A 20129-nucleotide genomic window follows, 5' to 3' on the forward strand; every position below is an offset into this window, starting at 1 on the left:
GTGGTTGCTGAAATTTCACAATTTAGAACTAGATTTTCAATATCCCTTTGCTCAGGTGTGTGTGATGTCTCCAAGTCCACCTTTCCTCTTGTTTACCCTTTCTGCAGTTTTCTACGCTGAGGGAGAGCGAGTTACCTCGTAGTGTATAGTGAAGGAATTGGCATGTGCATGCGCGCGCGTTTCTGTGTGTGGGTGCATGCGTGTAGGTGGGGGGAGGTAGAAGGAGTGGAAGGGGGGTGTTTTTTCTTTTCTCAGATTTTACCTCATGCCCCCCAATTCTTTACTGGACCCCATCCCTCTTGGACACAGCACCGCCGCTGTGCATGGCAGCTCCCTGCCCCGATGCGCGGCACCTCACGCTTCTCTAGTTTTTGCTGCTGTGTGGTCTGAGATACATTGCTTTCGGACTTGTCATACTGTAGCATTGTCTTCTGATCTGTTAAGTTAGTTGCTGCTTCTCTCCTTTTCAGCTCCCCAGATTTTGTAACTGTTGTCTTCCTCTATGTTTGTTTTCCCTTTGTGATTTGTGCCCTTTTATGTCATTCAGTTGAATTTTCAGAAGGAGAGGAGGTATTTTAAAAATTTTAAATTTTAAGTGGAATTAACTGCCTGTGTTCATGATGTAGTCTTTTCCCATTTCTTCCAAGGTCTTGTTTTATCTTTTTTCTGTCCTTTTTACTGCCCGCCACCCCCGACCCATTAGCTCACAATTGTTTTCGAATCTTCCCATGGATTTTAGTTTTCCTTTAAATGTTTTCCACCTTTTTGTCTTTCCTCTTTTCACTAGTGAGCCTTCTGGAAGAATAAAGCCATTAGTTGATACCTCTGTTTCAGCTCCCTACTATAGCCTGTTAGTTGTACTAAATGATTAACAAATAACTTAATTCTCTTTTTTTTGGCTGCACTGAGGGGCATGGGGGAATCCTAAGTTTCCCTACCAGGGATCCAGCCCAGGCACCCTGCAGTAGAAGCAGGGAGTCTTAACTACTGGCCCGCCAGGGAAGTTGATTTGATCTGTAGCATATGTAATCTGCATTTGCTGTAAGACTCTCATCATGGAGATTGTCTGTTTTGCCTTTCAATGACCTTTATTTATTTAAAAATTCATGTTCAACAAATTAATACAGCATAGGAAAAATTGTCTACCTTTAGGATCTGGTAGATTTCCTTCTTTTTGATAGCTCTGTGATACATATTCTGTTTTTCTTTTTGTTCTGGCTATCATGCAGTCCAGAACCAAATCTGGTCTTTAATTACATCAGTTGCGTTAATCTGATTATTAGTATATTTGTTCTCTTCTCCTCGTCCTGTGGGGTTTAGGACTTCATCTCTTATCTCTGTTTCTCTGCGTGTTGATTTCATTCTCTCATACTACAGACTCTCTACTTCATGAGGCTGGAACCATGACTGCTGGCAGCTCTTGGCTCTCATCTTCTAGCCCCTTCTACCAGAAGAAGGGGCTGTCTTGAAGAATCCTGGGAAGGACTCTGATTGGCCTGTCTTGGATCATGTACCACCATCCCTGTGGCTGGAGTGGGGAGGGTACTAAGAATGACAACCTTCACTAGAACTACATAGTTGGAGTTGGAGTCAGGGGTAAGAGCAGTTTCCCTGAATCAGAGGGGTGTCCCTCATACTGACTTTCAATGTTCGTTTTTCTATTTGCTTGTTGTTATAATGTAGGTACTTTATTTGTAGTCTGCCTCAAATCCTTTTCTGAAAAAATTTTAGGTATAAATAAGTAAAATATCACAAAATCCTAAAATATCACAAACTCCTATCCATTCATTCTTCATTACATTTGACTGCTAAAAAGTCTGTCACTATTGATTTTTTGCTATTAGCTTCACATGGCCAAATCCAAAACTTTCTTTTTTGTTTCCATGAAACTTAATCTACCTTCAGCATTTAAAACTGATCAGTCTATCTTTCCTGCAACTCTCTTTATTCATGACTTCCGAGAAACTGTTTTCTTCTTTTACCTCATAAACATGACCTTTTGGATTCCTTTTTGGCGTTACTTGTTTCTTTCTTTTTTTTTTTTTTTACTTGTTTACTTCTTGAAGAAAATTTTAAGTTTACATGGTTACTTTCCTGGCCTGTTTATTTGATCACCTCACCTATGTAAATTTATGCATGGGTACGGATACCTCTCGGCATCACTTAGCACCTTCAGATCCGCATTTGCAGTTGCCTTCTGGATATCTATGTTTAGGTATCCTAGGCATCTTAAATTTAATTTCTCTACTTCTGTAGTCACTGACATAACCTAAGACCTAATTTTTTGTCTAGATGATATATTTGACATGACTCGAAATACATAAAAAAGATATTCAGTAAAAGTTATTTCCCCTAAACCTATATTTGTCCAGTTTTGCTTTCTGTCTTTCTCTATTGTTGACTGACTTTTAATTCATTTCTTAGTTTCTTTATGTATGTACCTATTTATACACATATAGACCCTTTTGTTTTCTACAAAAAGGTAGCATATTACACATTCTTAGAGTAAACTTCTTTTTTCTCTTCTTTTTACCTCTCTCCTTTCAGTATAGTCTCCTCTCCCCTCCACCCATATCTCAAGATTATTGCGTCTAAAGTAAATATGATTGTTATTTCTCATCTTCCTATAGTGTTACTTAACTGTTGGTGCAACAAAGATTTCTTTTCAGGTTCACAGTATTTTCACTATGACATATGTAATTTCTGCTCAGGATATACCTGGGTAAACACCCCCCCCCCAACAATAAAAATTTAGTTCTGTGTGTGTGTGTGTGTGTGTGTGTGTGTGTGTGTATAGTAGGCTCAGATATTTATGGTGATACATAGCTCTAGAGACAAGTGGAAATTACAGCTGCCCTAACAATGGTATAAAATTTTCTTTTCCCTTCTGTATTGTCCCTGCTGCTGCTGCTGCTAAGTCACCTCAGTCGTGTCTGACTCTGTGCAACCCCATAGATGGCAGCCCACCAGGTTCCCCTGTCCTTGGGATTCTCCAGGCAAGAACACTGGAGTGGGTTGCCATTTCCTTCTCCAATGCATGAAAGTGAAAAGTGAAAGTGAAGTCACTCAGTCGTGTCCGACTCTTAGCGACCCCGTGGACTGCAGCCTACCAGGCTCCTCCATCCATGGGATTTTCCAGGCAAGAGTACTGGAGTGGGGTGCCATTGCCTTCTCTGTGTATTGTCCCTACCCCTCCTCTTTTTACTTTCTGCACTGAGTCTTCCCACAGCCATGAATAGATAGATAACTCCAAATGATTACTTTCTACCTGCTGTTCTCAGATGCTACCAGTGCTTTTCTGTTCTCTTAAGCCCCAAAGCCCAGAGTATTCGTTGTCTTCTAACTTAAAAAATTTTGCTCTGATTTTAGTGTAGTGCAGATGTGCTCATTTTTGATAATTGGGGAAGGAAAGATAAGTAGAAAAAAATCCATAATCTGATGCTGAGGTATCAAGGTGGTATAGTAGTAGTGTTAAGATCATGGGCTTTGGAGTCAAGTGGACTAGATTTATGACTGGGCAAGGTTATCTTCTAAGCTTCAGTTTCCTCGTGTGAAATACCGTGAAGCTCTGACAATAGTGTCAGGTACTGTCAGGTGCTTGTATAGAGGAATATATCATTTCACTTTCTCAACAGGACAAAATATAGGCACTATTTTAATGAGTTTTTTTTTTTTTTTTTTTTAAATGATGAGGCAACTTAAGACATAGAAAGGTTCAATGATTTGTTCAGGGTCACGTAAAGGTGGGCAAGCCAAGTTTTGAACCCTGGGCACTCTAGAGATGATGTTAAGCACTGTACTTCAGATTATAGTTCAATCAAGTAACTGCAGGTGTTAATACATAAGTATATGTGAATATCTTCATCTTGATGTTATTTTAGAACAGGAGAAAATGAAGTAACAGTGTGATGGGATTAGGATGTATATTATCAGCTATCAGCACACTATTCCCTCATGTTTAGATCTTTTGTGTGGTTTCATTACTTTCTGCTATTGTATATGTATGTTTTAACCCCCTGAGCTCCTACCTTATTCCCTGTGTCTTTAAAATTATAGTTTCATTTTACTTAAGACTTTGCAGGTTTTTTTTTTAATCTTCACTTCTTTGACAACATACAATAAATGTTTATGGATGGATGACTGCTTTTGGCAACTGACTTTTGGGGGAAGTGCTAGTTTTATTTTTTCCCAAACACACTCCATTTCTTTGATATATGGATATGTATGTGAAAATATATTTCTTTTGTCATTTGTACAAATAGTTGTGCATTATAAGCCGTGAAAGGATTGATATTTTATTCATATTCAGATTCCTAATTTCTTTGAGCCAATACTATGTATTTTAATTTACTTTTCTCACGTGTGTGTGTGTGTGTGTGTGTGTGTGTAGGATTATCATAACTTATTTTTATTGAGTTAAAAATATTTATTTATCTGGCTGTGCTGGGTCTTCGCTGCTGCCCACTGGCTTTCTCTGTTTGCAGTTGCTGTGGTTTCTCCTGTTGTGGAGCACAGGCTCTAGGTGCATGGACTTAAGTAGTTGTGATGCATGGGCTCAGTAGTTGTGGTACTTGGGCTTAGTTGCCCTGAGGCATGTGGAATCTTCCTGGTTCAGGGATCAGACCTGTGATCCCTGGGGAGATGCAGGATCTCCCCTGCATTTGGCAGGCAGATTCTTAACCACTGAACCACAATGGAAGCCTGTAACTTTAACTTATATTTTATTGTAAGGTCTTTGTTGCAGAGTAAAGAGGGTGAACTACCCACTTAAAATAATCAAGTGAGTATCTATGTATTTAGTGACCAAATTTTAATAAGTAGGGCATTTCCCATACCCTTGACTCCTGTGTGACTCTGAGTGCATTCCTCTCTTCATCAGAAGGAAACACTTTGCTGAATTTTGTGGTGTTCTTTTCAGTTTTATTTTTAAACAGTATTTTGTTTAGTTGTGGCTGTTTTGAACTTCTATAAATGGAGTAATGCTGTATTGCTATTTTTGATTCACAATACTCCTGTGATTCATCAGTTTGATGACTGTATCTATAGTTTATTCCTTTTCTTTGTTCTGTAATATTTCAGTCTGTGATTATCCCACCATCTGTTCTCTTGTTGATGTACATGCGGGTTTTTGTCAGTGTTCTGCAGCTTATGGACACTTCTGTGAATGTACTTGTACACCTGTAGGAATTTAGCTCACAACTGATCAAACTGCTGGGATTGCTCCAAAAAGTGTCATAAAATCAATTTAGCAGGGAGCAACCAGCATTAAAAAATTAGAACAGAAAAAAAATTGACTGCATTTTCAGTGTTGTGTGTGTTTGTGTATATGGAATTGCAATGAAAAGTGTATTTCTTAGAGTGGTTCATGATCAAGAAGGCTTGAGAAATAATTACTCGAGGATATGTCCTAGAGGTAGAGTTGGTAGGTTGCCAGGAAGGCCACTTCTTTTCCAGAAGTGCTTATTTCACTTTACTTTTCCCATCAGTGCATGGCTTCTTTATTCAACATCCTTCATGCAGTGCTTAGGATGTCAGTTTTCTTAAATGTAGTCATTTTGTTAGTCCTATTGTGATTTTTACCTTAATTCCCTGATAATAATGATGGTAAAACCCCTTTTTGTGTATTTATAGGCCATGTAGATTTTCTCACTTGTGACTTGGAGATGGCTTCTCTGGGTTAGTGGGTTTTTTTAAAAAATTCTTTTAATAAAAAGTTTTTAATTTCACTTTAGTCAGAATTTTCAGGTGGGTTTTTTTGGTTGTGTGTTGTTTTTTTTTTGTGGTTAGTGTTTTTTGCAACTTGTTAAATCTTGTCCTAACTTGAGGTCATGAAATGATTTTCCTATAAAAGAAATTCTTTTTTTTTTTTTGCTGCTTTTTACATTTAGGTCTATAATCAACCCACCCATCTGGATTTGATTTCATGTATAGAATAAAATAGGGCAAAAACACTTATTTTATGTATATTATGTATTTATGTATTTTATATAAATTATACAAATAACATATTAAATAGGAACATCCAGTTACTTTAACACTTTTCTTTCTTATTTTACTGTACTGTGGCACCAGGTCTTGAATCAGCCCTTCATATATGTGTAGATTTCTTTTTGGACTTGCTATTCTGTACTTTTGATTTGTCTTATCTTTGTGCCAATGACCAGTTTTAAAATTGCTCTAGCTCTTTAAAATCTGGACATGAGATATCAAATAAAATGAGCATTGATATTTCTTTCTCAAATAAAATGAGCATTGGTAGTTTTCCTCTTGTCTTTGTCTTCTTATTTTTATTTTCTTGCCTGTTGCTCTTTGCATTTGATAACCATTTAGAATCATATTGTTCCATGAAAAATCCATTTGGTGTTTTGATTAGCTTTACATTCATTCTGTAAATCAGTTTGTGACATCTGTTTACAGTTTTTAATCTTTCAAGTCTATGAACATAGACTTGGTCTCCAATTGTTAGGTTTTCTTTTTTAATTCTGGTGAAATGTATACAGCATAAAATTGATCATTTTAGCCATTTTTGAGTATGCAATTCAGTGGCATTAAATACATTCTTAATGTTGTATGACCATCACCTATTTCCAGAACTTTTTCATCATTCCAAATGGAAACTACCCATTAAAGTAGAACTCCCCATTTCACCCTCTTCCCAGCCCCTGGTAACTTCTAGTAGTCTACTTTCTGTCTTTATGAAATTTGTCTGCTATCTATACCTCATTTAAGTGTGATCATGCAAAAAAAAAAAAAGTGATCATGCAATATGTCCTTTTTATTTAGCTTATTTCGCAGTTTCATTAAAACTTTTAACACCCTCCCCCTGACCGCCGCCGCGCCACCATCATGGACACGAGCCGTGTGCAGCCCATCAAGCTTGCCAGGGTCACCAAGGTGTTGGGCAGGACCGGTTCGCAGGGACAGTGCATGCAGGTGCGCGTAGAATTCATGGACGACACGAGCCGCTCCATCATCCGAAACGTGAAAGGCCCCGTGCGTGAGGGCGACGTGCTCACCCTGTTGGAGTCAGAGCGAGAGGCTCGGAGGCTGCGCTGAACTTGTGACTGGGTGCTGGATGTCTGGGTTGACGCCGTGGCCCACCAGGTGGATCTGCTGTTAATAAAGCGTTTATATCATATGTAAAAAAAAAAAAAAAACTTTTAACATCATCCATGTTGTACATGTGTCAGAATTTTCTTTTTATGGCTGAATAATATTCCATCGTATGGATGCATCACATTTTTTAAAAAAATATTTATTTTTGGCTATGCTGGGACTTTGTTGCTGCATGGGCTTTTCTCTAGTTGCAGTTAGCAGAGGCTACTCTCTCCTTGTGATGCCTGGGTTTCTCATTACGGCTGGTTCTGTTTTGTGGAGCACAGGCTCTAGGACTTGCCAGCTTCAGTGGGTTGCGATTCCCAGGCTGTAGATCACAGACTCAGTAGTTGTGGTGCATGGGCTTAGTTGCTCTGTGGCATGTGGGATCTTCCTGGATCAGGGGTTGAACCTGAGTCTCCTGCATTTGGCAGGCAGTTTCTTTACCACTGAGACACCAGGGAAGCCTCACATTTTGTTTATCCATTCATGTTTTGATGGACAGTTGGATTGTTTCAACCTTTTGACTATTGTGAATAATGCTACTGTGAACACTGATGTACATGTATTTATTTGAGTCCCTCTTTTAAGTTTTTTCAGGTGTATACTAGGAGTGAAATTGCTGGATTATATGATAATTCTGTGTTTAGCATTTTGCTGCTGCTGCTTCTAAGTCACATCAGTTGTGTCCGACTCTGTGCAACCCCATAGACGGCAGCCCACCAGGCTCCCCCGTCCCTGGGATTCTCCAGACAAGAACACTGGAGTGGGTTGCCATTTCCTTCTCCAATGCGTGAAAGTAAAAAGTGAAAGTGAAGTTGCTCAGTTGTGTCCTACTCTTAGCAACCCTATGGTCTGCAGCCGAACAGGCTCTTCTGTCCATGGGATTCTCCAGGCAAGAGTACTGGGGTGGGTTGCCTTCTCCGGAGGAATTGCCAAAATGTTTTTCACAGTGACTGTACTATTTTATGTTCCTGTTGGAAACACATGAGGGTTCTAGTTTGTCCGCATGTCTTCCAGCTCATCATTTTGATAAGAGCTATGTTGATGGTGTGAAGTGGTAACTCCTTGTGGTTTTGATTTGTATTTCCATACTGGTTAGTAATGGTGAGCATCTTTTCCTATGCTTTCTGGCTATTTGTAAATCTTTGGAGAATTGCCTATTCAGTTCTTTGCCCATTTTGTAATTGGGTTGTTTGTCTTCTTGTTGTTGAATTGTAAGAGGTTTCTATCTGTTTCTGGATCTAGACCCTTATCAGATACATGATTTACAAATATTTTTTCCTGTGGGTTTGTTCACTCTTAATGATAGTGTTCTTAGATGCACAGAAGTTTTAATTTTGATGATGTTCAGTTTATCTTTTTTCTTTTGATGCTTGTGCTTTCTGTGTCACGTCCACGAAATCATGGCCAAATCCAGTATCACAAAGATTTCGCTTATATTTTCTCTTTCAAGTGTTTTTTAAGTTTTAACCCTTATATTTATTTAGGATTTGATCCATTGAGTTAATTTTTGTACACGCTATAAGGTAAGCTTTCAACTTTATTGTTTGCATGTGGATATATACTTTTCCTTGCATCATTTGTTGAAAAGGTGCTTTTCTCCCTATTGAATGGCTTGGCTTCTTTATCAAAAGTCGTTTGACCGTGTATGCAAGGATTTAGAGCTTCCCAGGTGGCTCAGTGAGTAAAGAATCCACCTGCAATGCAGGAGATGGGGATTTGATCACTGGGTCAGGAAGATCTCCTGGAGGAGGGCATGGCAACTCACTCCAGTATTCTTGCCTGGAGAATCCCACGGACAGAGGAGCCTGGCAGGCCCCAGTCCATAGGGTTGCAGTGAGTTGGACACATGCATTCAAGGATTTATTTCCTGGCTCTCTGTTTTTTTTCCATTGTTCTATATGTCTGTCTTTATGCTTGTGCAGACCACTTTGGTTACTGTAGCTTTGTAGTATGATTTGAAATGTGGAAGTGTAAGTCCTCTGACTTTGTTCTTCATTTTCATGATTTTAGTGCCGATTCAGGGTGCCTTGAGATTTCAAATGAATTTTAGGAATTATTCCCTGTTTCTTTGTAAAATGTTCTCAGGATTTTGGTAGCAGTTGTACTGAATCTGTAGATCACTTTGGATAGTGAATACATCTTAACAACATTCTTTCAGTCCATAAACTTACAATTGTGTCATCTTTAATTTTTTTTAGCAGCATCATGTAGTTTTCAGTGTACAAGTTCTTTGTCTTTGGATAAATTTATTCCCAAGGTTTTCTTTTCTTTTTTGATACTCTTATAAATGCAATTAATTGTTTTCTTAATTTCATTTTTGAATTGTTCATTTATAGTTAGACAACTCATTTCACTTTATTCTTTTTCAAAATTGTTTTGGCTGTCTAGTTTCTTTGCATTGTTGAGTTTAAATTTAATTATATATATATATATATATATATAAATATAAGTAACCTGTCTTTGTCCAAAAATCCTGCTAGAATTTTGATAGGATACCGTTAAACTGAATATCAATTTGTGGAGAACTGGCATCTTTACTGTGTTGAATTTTCTAATATATGAATATTCTGTGTCTTTGCATTTACTTACATCTTCTTGTTTATTCCGTTCAGTTTTATATAATTTTCAGCCTAAGTCCTGTGCACATTTTGTGGATTTATACCCTAAGTATTTAATTTTGAGGGAAGCAATTATATATAGTGTTGTATGTTTAATTTTCATGTCCATGTATTTATTGGTGCATTTGTGCATGTTTAGTCATGTCTGACTCTGCGACCCCGTGGGCTGTAGCCTGCTAGGCTCCTCTACCCATGGAATTTTCCAGGCAAGAATACTGGAGTGGGTTGCTATTTCCTCACCAGGGGATCTTCCTGACCCAGGGATCAAACCCTCATCTCTTGCATCTCCTGCATCGGCAGGCAGATTCTTAATCACTGCACCACTTGGGAAGCCCATTTATTGGTAGTATATGGAAATAACAATTGATTTTTATATTTATCTTGCATCCTGCAACCTTGTTGCCTTCACTTACTCTGGGAGTTTTGTTACAGTGATAATTGTGTCATCTGCAAATAAGATTATTTTTATTTCTTCCTTCTTAATTTATGTGCCTGTTATGCTTGCATAATTGTTTCAGCACCATGTTGATTAAGATTGATGAGACTGGATGTATTTTTTTCTGACCTCAGAGGCATTGTATTTTGATAAGGATTTTTGTCTGTTCATGAGTTTTATTATCTGTAGTTTTACTCTTTGTCTAGTTTGGGTATTGGAGTAAAAGTACCTTTATTAAATGAGTTGGGAAATGTTCCCTCATTTTCTATTTTCTGAAAGAGGTTGCATAAAATTGATGTTAATTCTTCTTTAAACATTTCAGACAGTTCTCCTTTGAAACTATCTGGACTGTCTTCTTTTTCTTTTATGGATAGTTTTTTGAAGTTAAAATATAAGGCTATTCAAATTGCCAGTTTTATGATTGGTGAGTTGGAGTAGTTTGTGTTTTTCCAATAAGGGAATCCATTTTGTCTGACCTGTGATAACGTGTGTGTGATGTTATTGGTAGCATTCCCTTATCCTTTTGACATCTACAGGATTTGTACTGATAGTCCCTGTCTCATTCCTCATATTTGTCAAGTGTTGGTAGATTTATCAATTTTTTGATCTTTTCAAAGGACCACCTAGTTTTGTTGATTTTCTTCTTCTTTTTTTTCTATTTTAAACTTCACTGATTTCTGCTCTATATTTTTTGCTTCCTTTTTCTTGCTTTGGGTTTATTTTTTGTTTTCTGAGGTAGAATTTTATATTACTCTGTTGATTTGAGACTTTTCTACTTTCCTATGCATTGTTGCAAATTTCCCTCTTAGTCCTGGGTTAGTTATGTTCCTGAAGTTTTGTTATGTTAAAATTTTCATTCAGTTGACTACTTTTTAAAAATTTTCCTTGAGGCTTTTACTGTTTTCTTTTTTTTGGAGGCTTTTTCTTTTATTACTGTACCAAGTCTTTCTGACCTCTGGTGGTTTCTGATGAGAAATTGGTTTTCATTAAAACTAGGTTTTCCCTACATAGACATTTTGTATTGTGCTTCAGTGTGTTACATATATTTAAAAAGTATATTTATTTATTTCTGGCTGTGCTGCCTTCGTTGCTTTGCAGGCTTTTATCTAGTTACAGCGAAGCTTCTCATTGCAGCGGCTTCTCTGTGGAGCACAGGCTCTAGGGTGCACGGGATTTAGTAGTTACGGCTTGTGGACTTAGAATTTTGGCTCCTGGTCTCTGGAGCATAGGCTCAGTAGTTGTGGCATGGGAGCTTAGTTGCTCTGTGACATGTGGGATCTTCTCAGATTAGCAATCAAACTCATGTTTCCTGCATAGTCAGGCAGATCTTTACCACTGAGCTATCAGGGAAGCCTTGTAGATATATATTTTTTGTTTTTGTATTTTACAAGTTGAAGTTTTGTGGCAACTCTACTCCAAGCAGACACGCTTATCTGTGCCTTTTAAAACAAAATTATTTATATGTGACTGTGTTGGTCTTCGTTGTCGCGCGAGCTTTTCTCCAGTTGAGGCGAGCAGGAGCTACTCGTGAGTTGTGGAGTGCGGGTCTCTCATTGTAGTGGCTTCTTTTGTTGCAGAGCATGGGCTGAATGCTAGTGGAGCATGGGCTTAGTTGTTCTGTGGCATGTGGGATCTTCTTGGAATAGGGATCAAGCCCATGTCTCCTGCACTGGCAGGAGGATTGTTTATCACTGAGCCACCAAGAAAGCCCCCTTTTTGCCATTTTTCTAAGAGCATTTGCTTACTTCATGTCTCTGTGTCACAGTTTGGTAAATGCAATATTTCAAACTTTCTCATATTTGTCATGTTGATTTGTAATCAGTGATCTTTGATGTTACTGTTATGACTTGCTGAAGACTGAGGTGATTAACATTTTTTTAGCAGTAAAGCATGTATGTATACACACACACACACACACATACACACATATAAAATTTGGTCTTGCTGTGTGATATGCAGAATCTTAGTTCCCCAACCAGGAAACTGGTTGAACCTGCATTCCCTCCTTTGGGAGTGAGGAGTCTTAATCACTGGATGCCTGGGGAAGTGCCAGCAATAAAACATTTTTTATTCAGTCATATAGATTGCCTTTTCTTTTTTTTTTAAGAGATAATGCTGTTGAATACTTAACAGACTCCAGGATAGTGTAAGCATAACTTTTATATGTACTTGGAAACCAGAAAAATCATGTTATCCCTGCATTGCAGTACTCTGGAACCAGAGTCAAAGTATCTCTGAGGTATGCCTGTAAGTATGGTGTTTCTTCTCTCGGTGCTTTCTGGATATTTTCCTTATCTTTAGATTTCATAGATTTACTTAGGATTTGTTTAGTTATGGATGTCTTTGGAAATATCTTGTTTGAGGTTTGGTCAGTTTTATAAAGTCTTGCCAGATTTGGGAGTTTTTCAGTTATTATTTATTTGAATACTTTTTTAGTCCCACCTTATTTTTCCTGTCCTTCCTGAGACACTGATGACGTGGATGTCAGGTTTTTTTTCTTGTAGTCCCAAGGATGCGTGAGGCTCTTTTCATTTTTTCTTTTTTCCAGTCTGTTTTCTCGCTCTTGTTTACATTGAGTAACTTGTTTGTAGTATTTCCTAGTTGACTGATTCTTTTCCTCTTTTTTGTTCATTCTTAAAGTCATCCAGTGAGCTCTTTGTTTTTCTTCTTATACTTCACAGTTCTGAAATTTGCATTTGGTTCTTCCTTATATCTTCGATTTTTTGCTTAAGTTTTCATTTCTGTGTTCATAATTGTGTGTTGAATAATATTTATCAGGGCTGCTTTAAAATCTTCATCAGATTTCTAGACAATATCTGCAGTTGTCTATAATTGTTAGACAATAATAACATCTCTATCATATGTTAAAATTACAAACATCTTGGAATTCTCTGGTGGTCCAGTGGTTAGGACTCTTGTACTTCCACTGTCAAAGGTATAGGTTCAATATTTGGTTAGGGAACTGAGATCCCACAAGCCCCATGGTGTGGCCAAAACAACCAAACAAATTTAAAACATCTCAGTGTTGACTTTTGATTGAAACTTGATCAGTTTTGTATTACAAAGGGGGCTTTTCATCTTTTATAAATCTGTTTTAACTGGCTTTCTGTGACACTTCTCTGACAGAGGAGGAGTGAGGACCATATCGTTACACCAGGTAGGGATAAAGTTCAAGTTTCCTACTTGGCTCCTGTTCACATTTGAGGGAAACTGCTTATTAGTGTCAAGCAAAGTTGGAAGTTATGGATCCATACTTCATCTCCACAATGCATGTGGCCTCATTTGACACTTTGTGTTGGTGGGAGTCTTGACTCAACCCTAGACTTTCACTGATGCCATACCAGGGAGCTTCCCTGGTAGCTCAGCTGAATGCAGGAGACCCTGGTTCAGTTCCTGGGTCGGGAAGATCCCCTGGAGAAGGGATAGGCTACCCACTCCAGTATTCTTGGGCTTCTCTGGTGGTTCAGCTGGTAAGAGTCTGCCTGCAACATGAGAGACCTGGGTTTGATCCCTGGGTTGGGAAGATCCCCTGCAGAAGGGAATGGCTACCCACTCCAGTATTCTGGCCTGGAGAATTTCATGGATTGTATTGTCCATGGGGTCGCAAAGGTTTGGACAGGACTGAGTGACTTTCACTTTCAATTCATACAAGTGATAACAGAGTGGATTTGCTCGTTATTAATGTGTGGAGGTTGAAGTCCAGGCTTCCCATGTTGTCTGCATTGATAGCATGGGGGAAGGTGCTCATTACCTGCCACCTAGGATGAAAGTCCTGATTCCCTGCATGCCCTGCTCTTTCACTACCCCATTGGGAATCTTGGGATGATTTAGTGTCACAAAGGCGGATGTCTAGGTTCATTCCCCAGTTGATCATTGCAGAAATGGGTGGGTCAGTTTTTTTCTCTGGTGGTGTACTGGAGTAGAGCAGCTACTGTCTAAAAGTTTTCTTTCTGCCTTTTGTGTCCTCTTCTTGGTCCTTTGTTTGGACCAAGGTTTTTGTCAGGATCTTTTTTTGGCCTCTGCCTAGTGGTGCTTGTAGGTCATCATAGAACCAGTCAGCTTCAGCTTCTTCGGCATTAGTGGTTGGGGCATAGACTTGTATTACTGCACTATTGAATGGTTTGCCTTGAAAACGAACAGAGATCATTCACGAAGAGAGATCATTCTGTCATTTTTGAGATTTCACCCAAGTACTGCATTTCGGATGATGACCTACAAAGACCTTCTAAAACTAACCTCAAATAAAAGGTGTTTTTTTCATCATAGAGGACTGGAAAGCAAAAATAGGAAGTCAAGAGGAATACCTAGAGTAACAGGCAAGTTTGGCCTTGGAGTACAAAATGAAGCAGGGCAAAGGCTAACAAGGTTTTGCCAAGAGAATGCACTGGTCATAGCAAACACCCTCTTCCAGCAACACAAGAGACGACTCTAAACATGGATATCACCAGGTGGTCAATACTGAAATCAGATTGATTATGTTCTTTGCAGCCAAAGATGGAGAAGCTCTATACAGTTAGCAAAAACAAGACCGGGAGCTGACTGTGGCTCAGATCATGAACTCCTTATTGACAAATTCAGACTTAAATTGAGAAAGTAGGGAAAACCACTAGACCATTCAGGTATGACCTAAATCAAATCCCTTACAGTTATACAGTGGAAATGACAAATAGATTCAAGGGATTAAATGTTGATAGGCAGAGTGTCTGAAGAACTGTGGACAGAAGTTCAAGACATTGTACAGGAAGCACGGATCAAGACCATCCCCAAGAAGAACAAATGCAAAGAGGCAAAATGGTTATCTGAGGAGGCCTTACAAATAGTTGAGAAAAGAAGAGAAGCAGAAGGCAAAGGAGAAAAGGAAAGATGTTACCCATCTGAATGCTGAATGCAGAGTTCCAGTGAATAACAAGGAGAGATAAGAAAGCCTTCCTCAGTAAACAATGCAAAGAAATAGAGGAAAACAATAGAATAGAAAGTCTTCAAGAGATACCAAGTCTAGAGGTACCAAGGGACCATTTCATGTAAAGATGGGCATAATAAAGGACAGAAACTGTATGGACCTAACAGAAGCAGAAGATAATAAGAAAAGGTGGCAAGAATATACAGAAGAACTATACAAAGAAAATCTCAATGACTCAGATAAACATGATGGTGTAATCACTCACTTAGAATCAGACATCCTGGAGTGTGAAGTCAAGTGGGCCTTTGGAAGCATCACTATGAACAAAGCTAGTGGACGTGATGGAATTCCAGTTGAGCTATTTCAAATCCTGAAAGATGATGCTGTGAAAGTGCTGTACTCCATATGCCAGAAAATTTGGAAAACTCAGCAGTGGCCACAGGACTGAAAAAGGTCAATTTTCATCCCAATCCCAAAGAAGGGCAATGCCAAAGAATGTTCAGACTACCACACAGTTGCATTTATGTCACACGCTAGCAAAGTAGCGCTCAAAATTCTCCAAGCGAGGCTTCAACAGTACGTGAACTGAGGACTTCCAGATGTTCAAGTTGGATTTAGAAAAGGCAAAGGAACCAGAGAGTGAAAAAGCTCGCTTAAAACTCAGCATTCAAAAAACGGAGATCATGGCATCTGGTTCCATCCCTTTATGGCAAAGAGATGGGGAAACAATGGAAACAGTGAGAGATTTTATATTTTCTTGGGCTCCAAAATCACTGCAGATGGTGACTGCAGCCATGAAATAAAAGATGCTTGCTCCTTGGAAGAAAAGCTATGACCAACCTAGACAGCATATTAAAAAGAGACATTACTTTGCTGACAAAGGTCTGTCTAGTCAAAGCTATGGTTTTTCCAGTAGTCTTGTATGGATGTGAGAATTGGACTGTAAAGAAAGCTGAGTGCCAAAGAATTGATACTTTTGTTGGAGAAGACTTTTCAGAGTCCCTGCAAAGAGATCTAACCAGTCAAACCTAAAGGAAATCAGTCCCAAATATTCATTGGAAGGACTGATGCTGAAGCTTTGACCACTTGATGTGAAGAACGGACTGACTGGAAAAGACTCTGGTTCTGGGAAAGATTGAAGGCAGGAGGAGAAGAGGACCAGTGGATGAGGTGGTTGGATGGCATCACTGACTTAATGGACTTGAGTTTGAGCAAGCTCCGTTTGGTGATGGACAGGAAAGCCTGGTGTGCTGCAGTCCATGAGGTTGAAGAGAGTCATATACGACTGAGCGACTGAACTAAACTAGTGCTGTTTTTGGGTTGCTGACTTATTCCATCCTGAGAATGGGATATATTAAGCAAAAAGAAAGTCCAGGGAGCTCACTGCCATGTTGTTCCTTGAGTCCTGTGATCCCTAGTTAATTTAATTTCTTACTACCTTTCAGAATGTATTTTATTTTTAATGTTCACAGTTTTTGCTTGTACTTTGTAGGAGCGATTGGAAAAAGTGTTTCTTTCTGTTCCATCCTTTCAGAAATGGAGGAAGTGTAGCCTTTGATTTCATTGTTGATTGTATTAGTTTTTCTGTTTTATATTACATTTATTTCTGCTCTGATCTTTATTCTTTGCTCTTCTGTATTCATAAGGTACGAGGTGAAGTCATTATTTTTTTTGTAGTAAACAAGCATTTACTTAGTACTGTAAATTTCCCCCTCATTTATTGCTTTAAAGTACCTTCCATAAGTTTTGGTAATTGTTTTTTTTTTTTTTTTTCTTGTTTCATTTACTTTAAAATATTGCAGGGACTTCTCTGACTGTCCAGTGGTTAAGAATCTGTGCTCCTACCTCAGGGTACACAGTTTTGATCCCTGGTTGGGGAACTAAGATCCTGCATACTGAGTGTTATGGCCAAAAAAAAGTATATATTTTCTCTTTTAATTTCTTCTTTGACCTATTGGTTATGTAGAAGTATATTTGCATTCCAAATATTGAGATTTTTCCATCATTGATTATGGTCAGAGAAAATTCTATTCATGACTTAAAATCATTTAAATTTAAGAGATGTTTCCTTCTCTGAATATGATTGGTCTTGGTCAGTGTTCCCTGTGTCCTTGAACAGAATATTCTGCTAATTAGTATTAGTGTTCTATAAATGTCTCAATACCAGTTTGGTTGATGGGATTTTTCTGGTTAATGATAGTGTTGAAGATTTCTGTATCCTTACTGATTTTCTCTTCATTGGTTCTGTCAATTATTGAGAGAGGTTTGTGGAAATCTCCAAATATAATTGTGAAACTTTTCTTGTAGTTCTGTTAACTTTACTTTGTGTATTTTGAAGCTGTTATTAGGTAAATAAATGTTTTGGATTTTTCATATCTTAATGAGTTAATAAAACTTTCATTTTTGAGAAATGATCTTTTTTCTGATAATACTGTTAATTTTTAATTCCTCTTTATACAAAATTAATATAACCATTTCAGCTTTGTTTGCTTCTGCAGTATGTAATATGTCCTTTTTTTGTAGCTGCTTTAAAGATATTGTAGGGAATTTGATCTTAATAAGTTTTGGTTTACATTCTTCATATTGTTTGGTGTTTATTTAATGAATACTTTGGTCTCGCTGTTTATAGTGTTCAGCAAATATGGAAAATGGTTGACATTTCTTCAAGTATTTTTTCTATATTTTCTCCTTTGTGGCTCCAGTTATATGTGTATTTGGCTTCTTGAAGTTATCTTAAAGCTAATTTATACGCTACAATTGTTATGCCTGATGTCCGAATCCCCGAGCGGGAAGAGAGAAGGCCTCCAAGACAATGCAACTCCAAGAAGGGAAGTTTATTGCTGACTCGAGTCAGGGCTCCTGCCGCATCCAACGCAGTGGTGTGGGGTCAGAGAGCCCCGAGCCCAAGCTGTTACACAAATTTATAGGGTGAGCACACGCCGTTGGTAGTTGGTTTAAGTGGATTGCAAAGCAATTTCATTGGTCAAAACTTTCACGCGCACGGGACTTTCCTGGGGGTTTCCGCCCCATTCCTAATTGGCAAACAGCGGTCAGTGTTAAGCTGATCCAGGTGGCCTGATAATCAGCCAGAAGTAGGAAGGCCTACTCCTAAGCTAAGCTGTCTGCCATGGCATTACTTCTGCTCGCCTCACACAGTTTATTAAAAGTATTTTTTCCTATGTTTCATTTTGGTTAGTAACTATTGCTTGGTTTCACTGTAAATCTCATACTGTATGTTTTTCATTTTAGACCTTGCAATTTTCATCTCTAGAAATCCACTTTTTAAGAATTCTTTGATATTACTACTTAACATATTTGTTTCTTCTAGCTCCTTGAACTTAGGGATTATATTCATAATAATTGTTTGAAAAGCTTGTTACTAATTTTGTATTGTTTCAAGATTGACATTTCATGGTTTGACTGGTTTTTGTTTTATTATGGGGTATAATTTCCTGCTTCTGTATATGTCTTGTAAGTTTTTTTTTTTAAATTTTTCAGTCATTGTGAATTTTTTCTTTCTAGATTCTCTGTTTTATAGATTATGCCTAAAAATATTTTTGAACTTTGTTCTATGACATGGTTAGACTATTGGAAAACAATTTGTTGCTTCTGGGTCTTGTTTCTATGTTTTGTTTGAATGGACAAGAGCTACGTTTAGCTACTTTCTGTGGCATTACCCTTCTCAGTACTCGTGATGCAGTGTGAATTAATAGGTTTTCTATTCTGGTTTTGAGAACAGCCATTATTTGTATCCTTGTGTGAATTCTGGGTGCTGTCACTGCAAAATGTTTTGGTGTTTCTTTCCCTGGCCTTCGATGGCTCTCTCACATGCCGGTGCTGATGAGTTACGCGGAATGCTCTCGGGTGAGCCTCTAGATCTCTTCGTCTCTCTCCAGCTGTCCACTCCCAGTGCTGCTCTCCTGTGAGCTCTCGCCACCCTGACTTCCTTGGACTCCCAGCTCCGTTTCCTCCACTTGGGGGGCCCACAGGTCCTGCTGGGTTCCTTCTCCCTGGTCCACGGCCTGGAGACCCTCAGGCAGTAAGCTGGGCACTTGGGGGGCCCACAGGTCCTGCCTGGGTTCCTCCTCCCTGGTCCACGGCCTGGAGGCTCTGAAGGCAGTAAGCTGGGTACATGTGTGGCTTGTGTTGTTTGTTTCTTGTCTCCAGGGATCACTGTCTTTCATTGCTTGTCTAAAATCTTCAGTACTGTTGTTTCATACATTTTGTTAGATTTTTATTATTTCATGCAGAAGGCTGAATCTATCTGGTCTCTTTCATTCCATCTTGACTGGAAGTGGTGGTAGTGTGGTTTTATTTTGTGTATTCATATTGACCAGTGATACTGAGTACGTTTTAATTTGTTTATTGAACATTCTTGTGTTTCTCTTGTGAAGAATTTGTTCAAGTTTTGGTCGTTTTCCTTTCTCTCCTCCTTTGTCTTCATTTTGTGTGTATGTGTGTGTGTGTGTGTGTGTGTTTCTTGTTTGCATTGCAGAAGGTCTTGGGTATGTCTTGGATACCAGTCCTTTGTTAGGTGAGTGTTTTATAAGTACTTTCTCCAGGTCTGTTGTTTTCTGTTTATTTTCTTAACTGTGCCTTTGGATGAGCAGAAATGTGTAAGTCTGATAAAGTCTCATTTATCAGTTTTTTCTTTTATAGTTATTGCTTACTGTGAGCTAAGACAGTTTTGCCGAACCCTAAAGTCATGAAGGTAATTTCCTTTGTTTCCTCTAAAACCTTTTGTTTTTTGCTAATTTATATTTAGTTCTGTGATACATCTCAAAAAAAGTTTTTAGGTTTTGTTTTTTTTATATGATTTTGTCTCCATTTTATTGAGATGAGTCTCCTTTCCTCACTGGATTGCTTGGTGAAACATCACCTGGCTGCAGAAGTGGGCTCTGTTTCAGAAACCTCTATTCTGTTACATTGATCTGTTTGTCATTGTGTCATTGCCACACTGTTTCAGTTACTTGTAACTTTATAGGAAGTCTTGAAATCAGATTTTTAAGCCCTTCAATCTTTAGTCTTTTTCTGGATTGCTTTGCTAAGTCCTTAGGACTTCCATATACAGTTT

The 20129-nt window shown here is 38.4% G+C and overlaps 2 protein-coding genes across 12 annotated transcripts in view; both read left to right on the plus strand.

Annotated features, from left to right (window-relative positions):
* MLLT10 (MLLT10 histone lysine methyltransferase DOT1L cofactor) overlaps nucleotides 1-20129 on the plus strand; it is a 214507-nt gene that overhangs the window by 13694 nt on the left and 180684 nt on the right. The window contains exon 1 of one of the 11 annotated variants that reach the window (XM_070472054.1): nucleotides 1407-1596. The exons of the other annotated variants lie outside the window; for them this stretch is intronic. The gene's annotated coding sequence lies outside the window, so the exon portion shown is untranslated. Of the gene's footprint in view, nucleotides 1-1406; nucleotides 1597-20129 lie in introns of those variants that run through there. 11 annotated transcript variants of the gene reach the window in all.
* On the plus strand, nucleotides 6816-7173 carry LOC139036570 (small ribosomal subunit protein eS28-like). Its single transcript, XM_070472056.1, has one exon. The coding sequence runs from the start codon at nucleotides 6847-6849 to the stop codon at nucleotides 7054-7056; it is 210 nt and encodes a 69-aa protein (XP_070328157.1). The 5' UTR covers nucleotides 6816-6846; the 3' UTR covers nucleotides 7057-7173.

The sequence above is a fragment of the Odocoileus virginianus genome, chromosome 9 (assembly GCF_023699985.2).
Source record: "Odocoileus virginianus isolate 20LAN1187 ecotype Illinois chromosome 9, Ovbor_1.2, whole genome shotgun sequence".
NCBI lineage: Eukaryota > Metazoa > Chordata > Mammalia > Artiodactyla > Cervidae > Odocoileus > Odocoileus virginianus.